Genomic DNA, 15,417 nt, shown 5'->3' with positions numbered 1-15,417 from the left:
TGTGAGGGGGAGTTGATCTCATTTACTCCCTCCCTGAAGATAGGTTTTCGTAAGATGATAAAGTGGGAGTGTATAGTGTAGTACTCACTAGAGCCAAAGAGGCTTCATCAATATGGATGTCCTACAGGTTGAGGAAGTCTCTAAAGCTGAAGAGAATAGGGGAGTTATGCAAGGTGTGTGAGTTTTTGATGGGGAAGGACAGGTTTCGGAATGGAAAAAGGGGTGCAGTATTAAGTCAGCTAAAGAGAACCCGAGGTGGGCAGATGGGACACACAGAGGCATGTTTCTCTGCCTCATGACATGCCTCTGTGCGCTATAGCCCCCCCAGAGATTAGCAACAATATTTGTTGCTATCCCGGAGGTAAACACAGGAAGAGGGATTCCCTGTTCAAAACGTCCGCCAGGAGCGTTCCTGCAGCATTTCCTTTTCTGGTCACACCCCCTGCACGCTATGAGAGACACAGTCTCTGCTTGCAGCCTCGTGACCTATAGTCACAAAACTGAAAGTGGGCCAGTGCGGCCCACAGGAGCAGCGTTTTTTCAGCTACCTGATCTAGATTAGGTAGCCTACTTTTTTATTTTTAGCCCACCTTGGGGGCTCTCTTTAAGGGGAGGAGACAGTATAGCTAAAAGAACAATATAACGGAAATGGGTTTTAAGTTCCTTAAAGAGGAACATAACTATACAGGCTATAGATACTTCAACAGAATATGAAAACGATAAAATCTCTACAAAAATAAATAAATTAAAAAAATTGAATCTCACATTCTTAACTCAACACAGCAATGTTACAATGTGTGCACATCACACACCTGTACCATACAGACCTGACAAATTTAAATATTTACAACAATGAACTACTCAACTCTCATGAGGTCCATGATGTACACACATTGACTGTAAAGCCTCATTGTGTAGACTGGAATGTGAATTCAATATTTTTTGCAGAGATGCTATTGTATTTGTAGTGTCTGCACATGAGTTCTGTGGGAGAAAAGTGCTATAGAAATGTTATTGTTATCTAACATATTGTTCAACAAAAAAAAGTACAGATTTTATCATTGACTTTTGGGCGATGCTTGTGGGTAAATACCTTGAACCCCACTGAGGCCCTTATCCTCCTTGTATCTACTGTCGATACAGACCACTCTTTAGGCTGTATAGACGTGGGCCCTACACACTATACAGCAATGGTCAATTGGACCATAGGTACTAGCCACCAAGTATGTATTTCCCATTACTTAACCAGTTCAGCCTTCAGTCGTTTTTCACTTTATGCATCCGAGCAATTTTCACCTCCCATTCATTCGCCAATAACTTTATCACAATGAATTGATTAATATCTTGTTTTTCCCACCACCAATTAGGCTTTTTTTGGGTGGTACAGTTTGCCAATTATTTTTTCTAAATGCATTTTAAATGGGAATATTACGGGAAAAAAAATTGTTATTTCTCAGTTTTCGGCCAGTATAGCTTTAAAATAATACATTACCATAATAAAAACGCACATTTTATTTGCCCCGGTTATTACACCATTTAAATTATGTCCCTATCACAACGTATGGTGCCAATATTTTATTTGTAAATAAAGGTGCTTTTCAGTTTTGCGTCCATCACTATTTCCAAGCTTATAATTTAAAAATATTAGTAATATACCCTCTTGACATGCAATATTAACCATTTACCGCCATCCTAACGTATTAAAACGTCATGCTTACCGCTATTAACAGCAACATGACGTTTTAATACGTCGCGCATTCCCGCCGCTGCTACCGCCGTGTGTCCGCCGCTACCGCCGCCATTACCGTCGGGATCCCGTGCTGGGCGATTGGGGAAGAGGACTGAACAGTCCTCTACCCAATCGCAGTGCCTGGAGTGAATGGACGTGACCGCGAACAGCGGCTACGTCCATTCACATAAACAGGAAATGTAACAGTTTAATAAAGTGTGTAAAAAAAAAAATAAAAAAAAAAGTGAACACGTCCTATAAGTGTTCACCAACGCCATCTTGTGGCCAAAAAGTATATTACACTTACAAAATACATACATTTTCAAGTATATACACATCATTAATAAAATTACACTTCCAACCCTCCCCCCCAAAAAAAACACTTGTAAAAAAAAAAAATCAGCTTAAAAAAAATAAATAAATAGTTACCTTAGGGACTCAGCTTTTTTTATTCTATATTTTATGGGGGAAAATTAATTTTAATTTATTACATAGGGGCTTGTAATTATGGCCAGAACAAACAGAAAAATAACCACTTATATTTCAAAATAATATACTGTCGCCATACATTGTGGTAGGGACATAATCTAAACGGTTTAATTATCGGGACCACTGGGCAAATAAAACGTGTTTGTTTTATCCACAGGAGAATGTTTAATTTTAAAACTATAAAGGCTGAACACTGAGAAATAATGATTTTTTTTCTTTTTTTTTCTGTTTTTCTCATTAAAATGCATTTAGAATAAAAAAATTCTTAGCAAAATGTACTATCCACAGAAAGCCTAATTGGTGGCGAAAAAAACGAGGTATAGATCATTTTCTTGTGATAAGTAGTAATAAAGTTATTAGGGAATAAAAGGGAGGAGCGCTGACAACTGAAAATTGCTCTGGTCCGTTAGGATAAAAACCCTTGGGGGTGAACTGGTTAAAAAAAGTTTAGACCCTTAGGTACCTATTTGTTTCTTTTTTTAATTGTAATTTAATTAAAAATGTTATTTTGGTATTTTTTGGGAGTGTGGGGGGTAAACTAATTTTAAATGCAATTTGTGGGTTTATTAAAAAAATAAAAAAAATGTATGTAGATGTAATTTTTTGTTCTTCCTGTAAGCGAGCACTCTCGGGAAGTGAAGGGTGGCCGTGAAACTTTTTTTTCTTTAGAAAGATTGCAGCTTCTAATAGAAGTCGTCGGTCTTTCAACAGAGACTTAGATCAATGAATGGGAATCGCTTTCCCATTCATTGATCTCCGGGCTAACAGGCGGCTGCACGGGATCACGCGGCAGCAGCCTTTTGGACGTAGCAGCTATGTCCAAAAGGCTAAAGTAGTTAATAAATGTAGTTGCCCTCAATTTCAGTAACTAAATAGAAGTTATATTTTAGTGCGTCTTTAGGGGCTTTTTCTGGTTGGAACTAGTTTTGGTTATATTTTCCTTGAGTGCTTTCATTAATTTTTTTGGTATTGAATACGTATAGAATGTCATCTTGTAGTTAAAGGGAACCTAAACAGAGGGATATGGATGTTTCGTTTTAAACAATACCAGTTTCCTGGCAGTCCTGATCTCTTTGGCTTCAGTAGAGGCTGAATCACACACCTGAAACAGGCCTGCAACTAAACCAGTCTGACTCAGTCAGAGCACCTGATCTGCATGCTTGTTCAGGGGCTGTGGCTGAAAGCATTAAGAGACACAGGATCAGCAGGAGAGTCAAGCGACTGGTATTATTTTAAAAGGAAACATCCATATCCTTCTCAGTTTAGGTTCCCTTTAATCCATCCTTGAAAAGTCCCTTTGTTATAGACCTTCTCACATCAGCAGTAGCAGAAGGTAGATAGGTAAACTTATTGAGATAAACACTCCCATTTATATCAATACACAACTCAGTTGATCCCAGTGGCAAATAAAAGGAGTGGATGCCAGCAGCCATCCCATGTGAACCAAGCATAAAGCGGACATGTGCACTTTTGATAGAACTACCTGTCGATATAGTGGCAAACCAAGAAAGAGCTGCTGGAAATCAGGTGTAGATCTAGTGAATAGTTCAGTTGAACTTATTTGTAAGTTGCAGATTGTCCAACTGAATGAGAGACCCCCTTTTGTGATTTCCTGCTTAATTATGCCCACATACCCATTCAATTTGACTGACAGAAAAAAAAAAAAAAACAACAAACTCATGTTTACATAAATGGAACCCCCAAGAACCACTTATCAACTAAGCATGGAGAAGATCCCATTGCTTGTGGAATGGGTGAGCAGCACAGACATTCCAAGATCATCACTGGAATGACATGCAACTCCCACCCCTCCAAAAAGAATGGTAAAACCCTTGGCTTGATTTAATTTACCAAATGTTTTCCATGAATACAACTCCAGGAGCAGTGCATTTATTTATCGTTCATACAATACATGAGTAACAAGTTAAAAGCATTACAAACATATACATATTTACAGAGGTTTCTCTAAAAACAAGACAATTGTTTCACAGTATTAAGCATTCTGTGATGTGGTATGTTTTGCTGACTGAATATAAACACACTTGTAATATTTTTTCAAAGCATCTTCATGTAGCTTGTACATCACATTTTAGACATTCATTTATCACAAAGAAACTGAAAACTCATTAGCAGTTATTTCCACAGTCAAAAAAAAAAACCTGCTCACTTTAAATGCCTGTGCAGCATGATCACTAGCAGAGTCTGTAACCTGTTTCTACTGACAGCAAAGCAAATTTTACCTCCATAATTATCAGCTTGGACCAAGTCCACCATTCACTGTCATTAGCTTGTGCATACAACCCAATGACAGCATTTGGGGACATAGTCAAGCCACAAATGGAGAGGTCCTTATTTATAGCTTTATAAACAAGACAGGAGTTTGGTAGGTTTGTCTCAATTTATCTTCTGCACTAATAATTATAAAAAAGCAAAAACTTCTCTGTTCTCAGCACAAGGAGGGTGAGTGGTCACAGCAGTCTGTGCTGAGAATCTAGTATGTGTAGTCGCTCTGATTTGTCACTAAAAGATCCGGAACATCTCAGATGGGTGGCTTACCCCACCCGCTGAACACCGCTTCACTGTGCATCGCTCTGTTATCTCTGTATCCCCTGTAGACGGTGTACACACCTTTAGTTTGTACTTTTAATCTTTTAACGTGACTGCAGACCTGCAAACTAGTCACTGAGGTGTCTGCCTTTTCTCTAAGGACCTGTAAACACTGAGCTCACTAAAAAGCAAATACTGAAGTGGGGCTTGCCCAGGCCACTCCAATTATGCCGCCTTACTAGGCCATCTTCATTAACCACCAATGAAGGCAGGCGGAGGAGGAGTCGCCCTAAGCAAAATTTTTGCAGCGGAAATAAAAATCTGCAGAAGCGTCTGGAGTGCTACCAAACGTTTCCAAGCTTTTTACTTTGCTGGTCTAAAGATACAATTAGAGTATAAAGAGGGCAGAATGTTAGAGGGTTTTTTGGTATTCCGGTCTATGGGTTCCAGGCACGTTACAGGGGGTGAAAATCTACAGACGGCAACAGGGACCTGACATTTTAACTCAGTGCTACTGCAAAATGTTACGCCTATACTTGCAGCAAGTATGGCATGTAATGAAGTATAAAGAAAGTTTCCCCACATTGACTACAAGCTTGATGCAAGCCGATTCCATTACAGAAAACACATCTTCATTAGCTGCACTGTGAACGTTGTCAGGTTTGAGGAGATCTAAGAGTTCCTTGTCAAGCTTTAAACACACAAGTTGTGAAACCGCTTCTTTGACAAGCCTTATTTAAGGCTGTTAAGAAATTTGGCATGTTCCTCTCCTCGTGGCAGCAGTGTTTCCCCTCCAATTTTTGGGCCACTTTTTTCCTGTTGGAGAAAATAAAATGACAAAAATATTAAAACCATTTATCAGGATTAAGAAGAATGTACAGGAATATTTTACAAACATTGGGAAGAACAACAGTTCTTATATAAAGGCCGGTTTGTACTGGGGCGCTTTTTGGGACCGTTTCGTCAGCAATCAGCAAAGCTCTGTGACAAATGTATCCCTACGGGATCATTCTAACAGCATTGCTTGTGATCTGCACACATCACAAAAACGTGCTGCATGCACGTGGTAAGAAAACTGTTGCCTATAGCCTCCATCACTCTGCAGTTTTATTAAGATGGCCTCTTGGCAGTGCACGGACCTATAAATAAGTGGCTATAGGTGAAGGAACTAGGCGCAACTGCAGAGACCCCAAAGAAAGATAGTCACATTTCCTTGCAATTATCTAACTTGCTTTCCCTAAAGTGATCTGCTGTGACAGACTGCTCTTGCCCAATGTCTATTACTACAGCGGAAAGCTACTCCCCATAGAGTAGTACATGCTGCTTAGCCTGGAGCAGAGCAGTCTGTACAGTGCTTGTTAAACTGTGTACTAAAGTCATTGAGCCGTTTCTTCAAATCATTCACAGAGTCCATCTGTGGTTAACTGAACTGACTGGACAAGGTCAGCGAGAAAACTTGTCCAAATAAGGCACAGACGGTAAAGCACATTCATTAATACAAATACAAACACAAACCACCACCCATTTGAACTTTAAATGGCTAGAACAAAGCTCCTCCCAAGTGGGATGCATGAAAGTCTGCTTGGTGTTTGCAGATAGGGATGATTAATGAGATGCAAATATTAGTTCATGAAGGATTATGTCAATTTTGTATGGAAATGTATGCAGATTGAAAATGGACCAATCAATTTACACCATGGTGGGACCTGGGTCCTGAGAAATATTTGCATCTAATCGATTATCCCCATTTGCAGAAAGGCCAGCTATGACTGAGTTTACTCACCTTAAGCATGCCATCTCGTTCCCATTTGAATAATCCACAGTTTCTGATAAGTAGGAAAAATAAGAAGTTGTCAGAATGTTTCCAAGAAACCAAAAACACATTAAGTGCATGCAGTCATACAATATAAAAAGATTACATGCAAACATGGAAAACATGCAGCGGGCAAAAAACTTCTGAAACCACAGGCGGAAATAGCAATTCCATTATGTGCATTTAACTAGATTATTTTCTCGTAACCTGTGCCGTTAGCATAAATGCATTACAAAAGCATGAGGTCATCTAACTACCCCACACAGGTTAAACACTTCTAAACAGAAAATATAATACACCCAATCCAAGGTTACTTTCCAGAGTGCAGTAATACATTTATTCTGACTTTAGAGAAGCAAGTACTACGATATCCATACAAATGATGACAACCATACCTGCAGTGCTTCTTGGGAAGTCTGTCTAGGGAAATTGTCCTATTGCCACACTGGCATTTGAAGAAACGTTTTACAGCATCATGCCAGTGTAAATCATGGTTTTCACTCACACAGGTGTCCAGTGGTTTAAAGTGTGTGTATTTACACTACAAACAACAAAAAGATAACAGTATTAGGTTTTCATTTTTCCAAATACTACAAGAGGATCTGGCTAATGCTGGGAATACACAATGAGTTTTTTCAGCAGATAGATGGCTAAATAGATCATTTCCGACAGGTCCAATCGGATTTTTTTTATCGTTTTTCTGATCATTTTGTATAGAAAAACGTTCGAAATCAGATTGGACCAGTTGGAAATTAAATTATCAAGCCATCTATCTGCCGAAAAAAAACAACTCATGGTTTATTCCCAGCATTACAAATTTACAAAGCAAATCTATATAGCACAAAAGAAGTCTAAACTCTTCATTGTAAGCTATATAAAATAATGTGACAGATGAAAATGAATCAAAAAACAGTGCGAATAGAAAAAAAGTTGACATCTTTTGGGAGAAGGCTTAGTTTATATGGTGGTAAATATTTAGTACCAGATAAGATGGAAACATTTGCTCCAATCGCAAGATTTACCATTTTACAGCTCACTACACGGCACTTCTGCTCTCGAATGCTTTTCATCTTCTCTTCCATTTGTTCTTTCTTCACAAGAGGATCAAAATACTGCTCCTGAATTTCTGCTTCAGCCTAGAAAACAAAAATCCCATTAGCATGTACGCGTTATTGAACAGCCTCACTCAACAAGTGACATCAGTATGTCAATCCAACCCAGGAATGACAGCCAGAGGACAAAGATCTTCTTGTCCAGTGACTATATTGAAACCATTTCCAGGTGAAGAACAGTGGAAGACCTTAAGGATACATGTCCCACATCCTCTTGTGTGAGCAACTGTGGCTTCCAGATGATTGCTGCCACCATGTGTGGCTTCCAGATGATTGCTGCCACCATGTCAAACTTAAGATTAAAATATATTGGACAAATGAGCCAGGTCTTATAACTCCTTGTGTAATCTCTTACATTGGGAACACAGAATTTATGTATATGATCCACTTATTGGCATGTATACAGACACGCCATAGAAATGAGGCAGCTATCACAGCACCAGGGAAGATAATGGCACGATATAATTAATAATCAACATAATCAGCTTTACCCTATAAAAATACTTCAATCTTTATTTTCATGATAACCTTCTGGCTTTACCCTGTGTTTAAAGAGAACCCGAGGTGGGTTTGAAGAATATTATCTGCATACAGAGGCTGGATCTGCCTATACAGCCCAGCCTCTGTTGCTATCCCAAACCCCCTTAAGGTCCCCCTGCACTCTGCAATCCCTCATAAATCACAGCCATGCTGCTGACAAACAGCTTGTCAGAGCTGGCTGTGTTTATCTCTATAGTGTCAGTCTGCTGCTCTCCCCGCCTCCTGCAGAACTCCAGTCCCCGCCTGCATCCCTTCCCTCCCTGCTGATTGGAGGGAAGGGAAGGGGGCAGGGACCGGAGCTATGCAGGAGGCGGGGGAGCAGCTGAGACTGACACTACAGATGTAAACACAGCCTCACAGCATGGCTGTGATGCCAGCTCCTATATAAAATAGGTAACCAACTATGGAGAATACTAACTCAGTGAAGCGTTAGTTCTCCTCAGATCGGTCAGATGGGTTCTTAACCAGTCATACCAACAATATATATTTTTAGTATCACATATATCCCCAATGAAATAATGAGTCTCAGACCAAGATCACTTTTTGTCTTAAAATAAATGTATTCTTGTAATAATAAACATAGAATATACAAAGATCACATAGAACAGGGTTATTATAAAAAAGGCAATAGTAAAAATATCTAGCAACATTTCTCAGCCATCAGGAGTACATAAATTAAAAGGATACGTACCACCTCTCCTTAAAGCATATCTCAGCAAATGTCTTATCTGAACAGAGCCTTGACCTATATTTATAGGGGACATCGTACCTAAACCAAGTTTCACTCACGTGAGTTCCACAGTCGTCACAAGAGACAGACATGTGAGGGGGAGTTGGCCTTGGATGGGGCCAACTTGAAATTTACGACTCCAGGGTTTATGCACAGTTGAATGGGTCACTTAAAGTTCATTCTTAGTAGGTGAGAGTTGAATTCACAGAGTTCACCTAGAGTTTGAGCTTACTGGGTGAAGGTTCACCAACAGTTTAGCTTACTAGGTGAGAGGGTATCTATAGTTCATAAGCAGTTCATACGGTTACTATAATTCACAGCACACCAGATATAATAGGATTATTAAACACACACTGCACATGATATAATAATGCAAACAGTTACATTAGTCATATACCATAAGATATGCATGTTTCTCTAATTATAGTGCTTACACTATTTCAGTTTACCTAATGACAACCTGATAATAAAGATTAAATATTTTTGACACCCCGCTTTCAGGGAGTCATTGGGTCATCTTATATATCACTCTTCAGTAGCATACACATTGGTATGGTCATTTTGTTCAGTCTCTTCGAACTGCTCAAACCATACACTGTTAAGCATGTTGGCATAAAAGTCAATACTTATCGGAGTGATAGGTGAGATAAGAAGACGATCGATTTCCTCCTCTTCTTCTTCAAACGATAATCCGTCACTCAGGTTGAAACAAGGATCATTATTTGCAACAGTAATGGGTAGTGTTGGAGTAGGTATAATCCCTTGGGTTTCTTCTTGGGATGCATTGGAAATGTTTCTTGCTTGACGGATAGTAACCAGGTTGAACTGTCTCATCCTGTAGTCTCCCTGGTCATTGGTCAGTTCTATCATTTCCACAGTATTATCTCCAGGTGTGGACGAAAGTTCTTGTAGCATGTTATAAGTTGTAGGATCAGGCTGTCTTGGTTCTCCAAATGAAAGTACGGAAACAGCTGGGAATATTGGCTCATACCACTCATATGGTTTGCATTGCATCCAGTGTTCCTTGATGTATTGTTCATATGGATTTCCACTCCTTTGGGCATAACATGAACTTGCAGTAGGAGCAGGAAGGCAAGGATTATCCCAGAGCATGGTTCCACAGTGATTGTGTTTAATTCCAAAACGGTATAAGGCAACTTCATTAGGTTTTCCTAGAAGTGCATCCACCTTCCAATCAACTGCAATCTTGAGTGTCCAGTACTGCATTTTCTGTAAGACTGGTTCGAGTCCTGCATTGCAAGAGATCCAGTTGTTAAAAGCATCAGGCACAAATTCATCCCAGCCTTCCATAGTATTGCAGGGCTTAAGGGTGTATGTTGCCATTATTTTCTGAAGAGAATAACCACGCATATAATTATTATGATTAGCAATATTGGAGTCCCAATTGAAAATAATCCTCGCAGAAATGTTCCTATTCCTGAAACACCGTCTGTAACTGCAGTACCAATACTTGTAGCAAGTGTCAAAAGTCCATTAGCTAAAGGTTGTAGTACTTCAGGTAGGGCAGTAGTCTCACGGATCAATCTTTCTACTTGGGCCAACTGAGCTCCTGTGAGTGAGGTTAGTCTTCTTAAATTAATGCTCTCTAGCACAGCTGCTTCTGTTAGATTGCTCAGAAGAATCTGGTTTCTCTGTAAATTTGCTAGCAGAGTATAGATCGGCTTTATATCTTTGTGGAGGACATGGGGTACAAATTGGCTCAAGTCCAACATTATTTCTTCTTCTCTAGAAATAGGCAAAAGGTGAATTTTATCACAAACTGAATTAAAGGAACTGTTAACTAGATATGTGACACCTGCTTCTAATCCACAGGCTGCCTCCCCAATTAAGACTAAGTAAGTTCCATTGTATAGTCTATGTTGCATTTCTGCAATGTTGTGTGTTGGAATGATTTGTGTTCCGCAAGTTTCATCCTTGAGGCACGAATGGCTAATTAATGTAGCTTTCATACAACTCAGTGTGTCTGTAGAAGTACATTCTCCCGTGAGAATCCATTCTGGCTCAAGGTCCTTTAGACAGACGTGGCTGGCATCAACTTGTAGTTGAAACTTAACTCTTTCCTTGAGGTTGTAGAGTGGTGGTGTAATTATTTCCCAGCAATGTTCATAAAATATATTCGGAACTGGAATAACAATGTCCATATCAATTATACATGTATATGCAAGACCAGCGGAGAACCTATCTCCCATTGTTTTTACTAGTTTCACTTGCCTTATGTAAGTCTTAGAATGTTGTCTCATATAAGCTTGTTTTAATGTATTGGATGACAGTTCAGAAATCCATGTATCTTGCTCAATTAATTGCCAAGGTATTCTACCATTAATAACATCATTAAGCATTAATTGAAATTTATCCCATAAAATAAGAGTTTGAAGTTCCTCTTCTATGTCTTGCCTGACAGTTATTAATTCTTTCAGTGTTACTTCTAGCGCTTTCCTGTTAGTTAGGATTGCATCAGCTAGCTGTATATCATTTTTATCTGCTAGTGAAAAAAGAGAGATCATTGCTTGGTGCAGGGATGTTTGTTCTTGTATATATGTGGCAGCTAATTCAGACGAAGGAAGACCTTTACCCCCGGATGAAACCATATCCAGCAGTGGTTTCAAAAGAACTGGTTTTCTTGTAGTCTGAATTGGAGTAGGCAATGTAGGTAGAACGTCATTATCAACAATCTTTAAATGTAACAAAGTCTGTTGCAAGAGGTTATTCATAAGTGACTTTACCTTTTCTCCTTGTTTGATTGTAAAAGTCCCATTAAAATTATGTTTACAAACTGTTGATAATGGAAGTACAGTAGCACTAGAATAGTCTCTATATAAGGTACCTGTGCATATGCCACCTTCTTGTGGGAACCATTGTCTTCTTCTACACGCATTGGGTTGATTTAACCATTGGCTTTCAGTTGCACCAATCAAATTCATTTTGCAGAGCTGAGTTGTATTATCACAAGGTTCCAGACAAGTCATAGTCTTGGGCCATTTAATAGAGGTTCTGACTGTATTAACCACTTGAGGACCTAGGGCTTTACCCCCCTTAAGGACCGGCCACTTTTTTTCCATTCAGACCACTGCAGCTTTCACGGTTTATTGCTCGCTCATACAACCTACCACCTAAATGAATTTTGGCTCCTTTTCTTGTCACTAATAAAGCTTTCTTTTGATGCTATTTGATTGCTCCTGCGATTTTTACTTTTTATTATATTCATCAAAAAAGACATGAATTTTGGCAAAAAAATGATTTTTTTAACTTTCTGTGCTGACATTTTTCAAATAAAGTAAAATTTCTGTATACATGCAGCGCGAAAAATGTGGACAAACATGTTTTTGATAAAAAAAAACCCATTCAGTGTATATTTATTGGTTTGGGTAAAAGTTATAGCGTTTACAAACTATGGTGCCAAAAGTGAATTTTCCCATTTTCAAGCATCTCTGACTTTTCTGACCCCCTGTCATGTTTCATGAGGGGCTAGAATTCCAGGATAGTATAAATACCCCCCAAATGACCCCATTTTGGAAAGAAGACATCCCAAAGTATTCACTGAGAGGCATAGTGAGTTCATAGAAGATATTATTTTTTGTCACAAGTAAGCGGAAAATGACACTTTGTGAGGAAAAAAAAAAAAAAAAAAAGTTTCCATTTCTTCTAACTTGCGACAAAAAAAAATGAAATCTGCCACGGACTCACCATGCCCCTCTCTGAATACCTTGAAGGGTCTACTTTCCAAAATGGGATCATTTGTGGGGTGTGTTTACTGTCCTGACATTTTGGGGGGTGCTAAATTGTAAGCACCCCTGTAAAGCCTAAAGGTGCTCATTGGACTTTGGACCCCTTAGCGCAGTTAGGCTGCAAAAAAGTGCCACACATGTGGTATTGCCGTACTCAGAAGTAGTATAATGTGTTTTGAGGTGTATTTTTACACATACCCATGCTGGGTGGGAGAAATATCTCTGTAAATGACAATTTGTTAATTTTTTTTACACACAATTGTCCATTTACAGAGATATTTCTCCCACTCAGCATGGGTATGTGTAAAAATACACCACAAAACACATTATACTACTTCTCCTGAGTACGGCGATACCACATGTGTGGCACTTTTTTGCACCCTAACTGCGCTAAAGGGCCCAAAGTCCAATGAGTACCTTTAGGATTTCACAGGTCATTTTGAGAAATTTCGTTTCAAGACTACTCCTCACGGTTTAGGGCCCCTAAAATGCCAGGGCAGTATAGGAACCCCACAAATGACCCCATTTTAGAAAGAAGACACCCCAAGGTATTCCGTTAGTAGTATGGCGAGTTCATAGAAGATTTTATTTTTTGTCACAAGTTAGCGGAAAATGACACTTTGTGAAAAAACACAATTAAAATCAATTTCCGCTAACTTTTGACAAAAAATAAAATCTTCTATGAACTCACCATACTCCTAACGGAATACCTTGGGGTGTCTTCTTTCTAAAATGGGGTCATTTGTGGGGTTCCTATACTGCCCTGGCATTTTAGGGGCCCTAAACCGTGAGGAGTAGTCTTGAAACGAAATTTCTCAAAATGACCTGTGAAATCCTAAAGGTACTCATTGGACTTTGGGCCCTTTAGCGCACTTAGGGTGCAAAAAAGTGCCACACATGTGGTATCGCCATACTCGGGAGAAGTAGTACAATGTGTTTTGGGGTGTATTTTTACACATACCCATGCTGGGTGGGAGAAATTTCTATGTAAATGGACAATTGTGTGTAAAAAAATCAAACAATTGTCATTTACAGAGATATTTCTCCCACTTAGCATGGGTATGTGTAAAAATACACCCCAAAACGCATTATACTACTTCTCCTGAGTACGGCGGTACCACATGTGTGGCACTTTTTTACACCCTAAGTACGCTAAGGGGCCCAAAGTCCAATGAGTACCTTTAGGATTTCACAGGTCATTTTTGTTTCAAGACTACTCCTCACGGTTTAGGGCCCCTAAAATGCCAGGGCAGTATAGGAACCCCACTAATGACCCCATTTTAGAAAGAAGACCCCCCAAGGTATTCCGTTAGGAGTATGGTGAGTTCATAGAAGTTTTTATTTTTTTGTCACAAGTTAGCGGAAATTGATTTTAATAGTTTTTTTTCACAAAGTGTCATTTTCCGCTAACTTGTGACAAAAAATAAAATCTTCTATGAACTCACCATACTCCGTACGGAATACCTTTGGGTGTCTTCTTTCTAGAATGGGGTCATTTGTGGGGTTCCTATACTGCCCTGGCATTTTAGGGGCCCTAAACCGTGAGGAGTAGTCTTGAAACCAAATGTCGCAAAATGACCTGTGAAATCCTAAAGGTACTCATTGGACTTTGGGCCCCTTAGCGTACTTAGGGTGTAAAAAAGTGCCACACATGTGGTACCGCTGTACTCAGGAGAAGTAGTATAATGCGTTTTGGGGTGTATTTTTACACATACCCATGCTAAGTGGGAGAAATATCTCTGTAAATGACAATTGTTTGATTTTTTTACACACAATTGTCCATTTACATAGAAATTTCTCCCACCCAGCATGGGTATGTGTAAAAATACACCCCAAAACACATTGTACTACTTCTCCCGAGTACGGCGGTACCACATGTGTGACACTTTTTTGCAGCCTAGGTGCGCTAAGGGGCCCAACGTCCTATTCACAGGTCATTTTGAAGCATTTGTTTTCTAGACTACTCCTCGCGGTTTAGGGCCCCTAAAATGCCAGGGCAGTATAGGAACCCCACAAGTGACCCCATTTTAGAAAGAAGACACCCCAAGGTATTCCGTTAGGTGTATGGCAAGTTCATAGATTTTATTTTTTGTCACAAGTTAGTGAAAAATGACACTTTGTGAAAAAAAACTAATAAAAATTAATTTCCGCTAACTTTTGACAAAAAATTAAATCTTCTATGAACTCGTCATACACCTAACATAATACCTTGGGGTGTCTTTTTTTTCTAAAATGGGGTCACTTGTGGGGTTCCTATACCGCCCTGGCATTTTACAGGCCCAAAACCGTGAGTAGTCTGGAAACCAAATGTCTCAAAATGACTGTTCAGGGGTATAAGCATCTGCAAATTTTGATGACAGGTGGTCTATGAGGGGGCGAATTTTGTGGAACCGGTCATAAGCAGGGTGGGCTTTTAGATGACAGGTTGTATTGGGCCTGATCTGATGGATAGGAGTGCTAGGGGGGTGACAGGAGGTGATTGATGGGTGTCTCAGGGGGTGGTTAGAGGGGAAAATAGATGCAATCCATGCACTGGGGAGGTGATCGGAAGGGGGTCTGAGGGTTTGGCCGAGTGATCAGGAGCCCACACGGGGCAAATTGGGGCCTGATCTGATGGGTAGGTGTGCTAGGGGGTGACAGGAGGTGATTGATGGGTGTCTCAAGGTGTGATTAGAGGGGGGAATGGATGCAAGCAATGCACTGGCGAGGTG

The 15,417-nt window shown here is 39.6% G+C and overlaps 1 protein-coding gene across 1 annotated transcript in view; it reads right to left on the bottom strand.

Annotated features, from left to right (window-relative positions):
* Positions 1–5,285: 5,285 nt before the first annotated feature.
* MCM10 (minichromosome maintenance 10 replication initiation factor) overlaps positions 5,286–15,417 on the bottom strand; it is a 57,746-nt gene continuing 47,614 nt past the window's right edge. The window contains exons 17-20 of the mRNA XM_068276136.1: positions 7,601–7,714; positions 6,974–7,119; positions 6,549–6,591; positions 5,286–5,581 (exon numbers count right to left, since the gene is read on the bottom strand). Of these exons, the coding sequence (XP_068132237.1) occupies positions 5,498–5,581; positions 6,549–6,591; positions 6,974–7,119; positions 7,601–7,714 (387 nt within the window). The 3' untranslated portion in view covers positions 5,286–5,497. The remainder of the gene's footprint in view (positions 5,582–6,548; positions 6,592–6,973; positions 7,120–7,600; positions 7,715–15,417) is intronic.

The sequence above is a fragment of the Hyperolius riggenbachi genome, chromosome 3, assembly GCF_040937935.1.
Source record: "Hyperolius riggenbachi isolate aHypRig1 chromosome 3, aHypRig1.pri, whole genome shotgun sequence".
Classification (NCBI taxonomy): domain Eukaryota; kingdom Metazoa; phylum Chordata; class Amphibia; order Anura; family Hyperoliidae; genus Hyperolius; species Hyperolius riggenbachi.
This window is presented reverse-complemented; position numbering and strand designations above follow the sequence as displayed.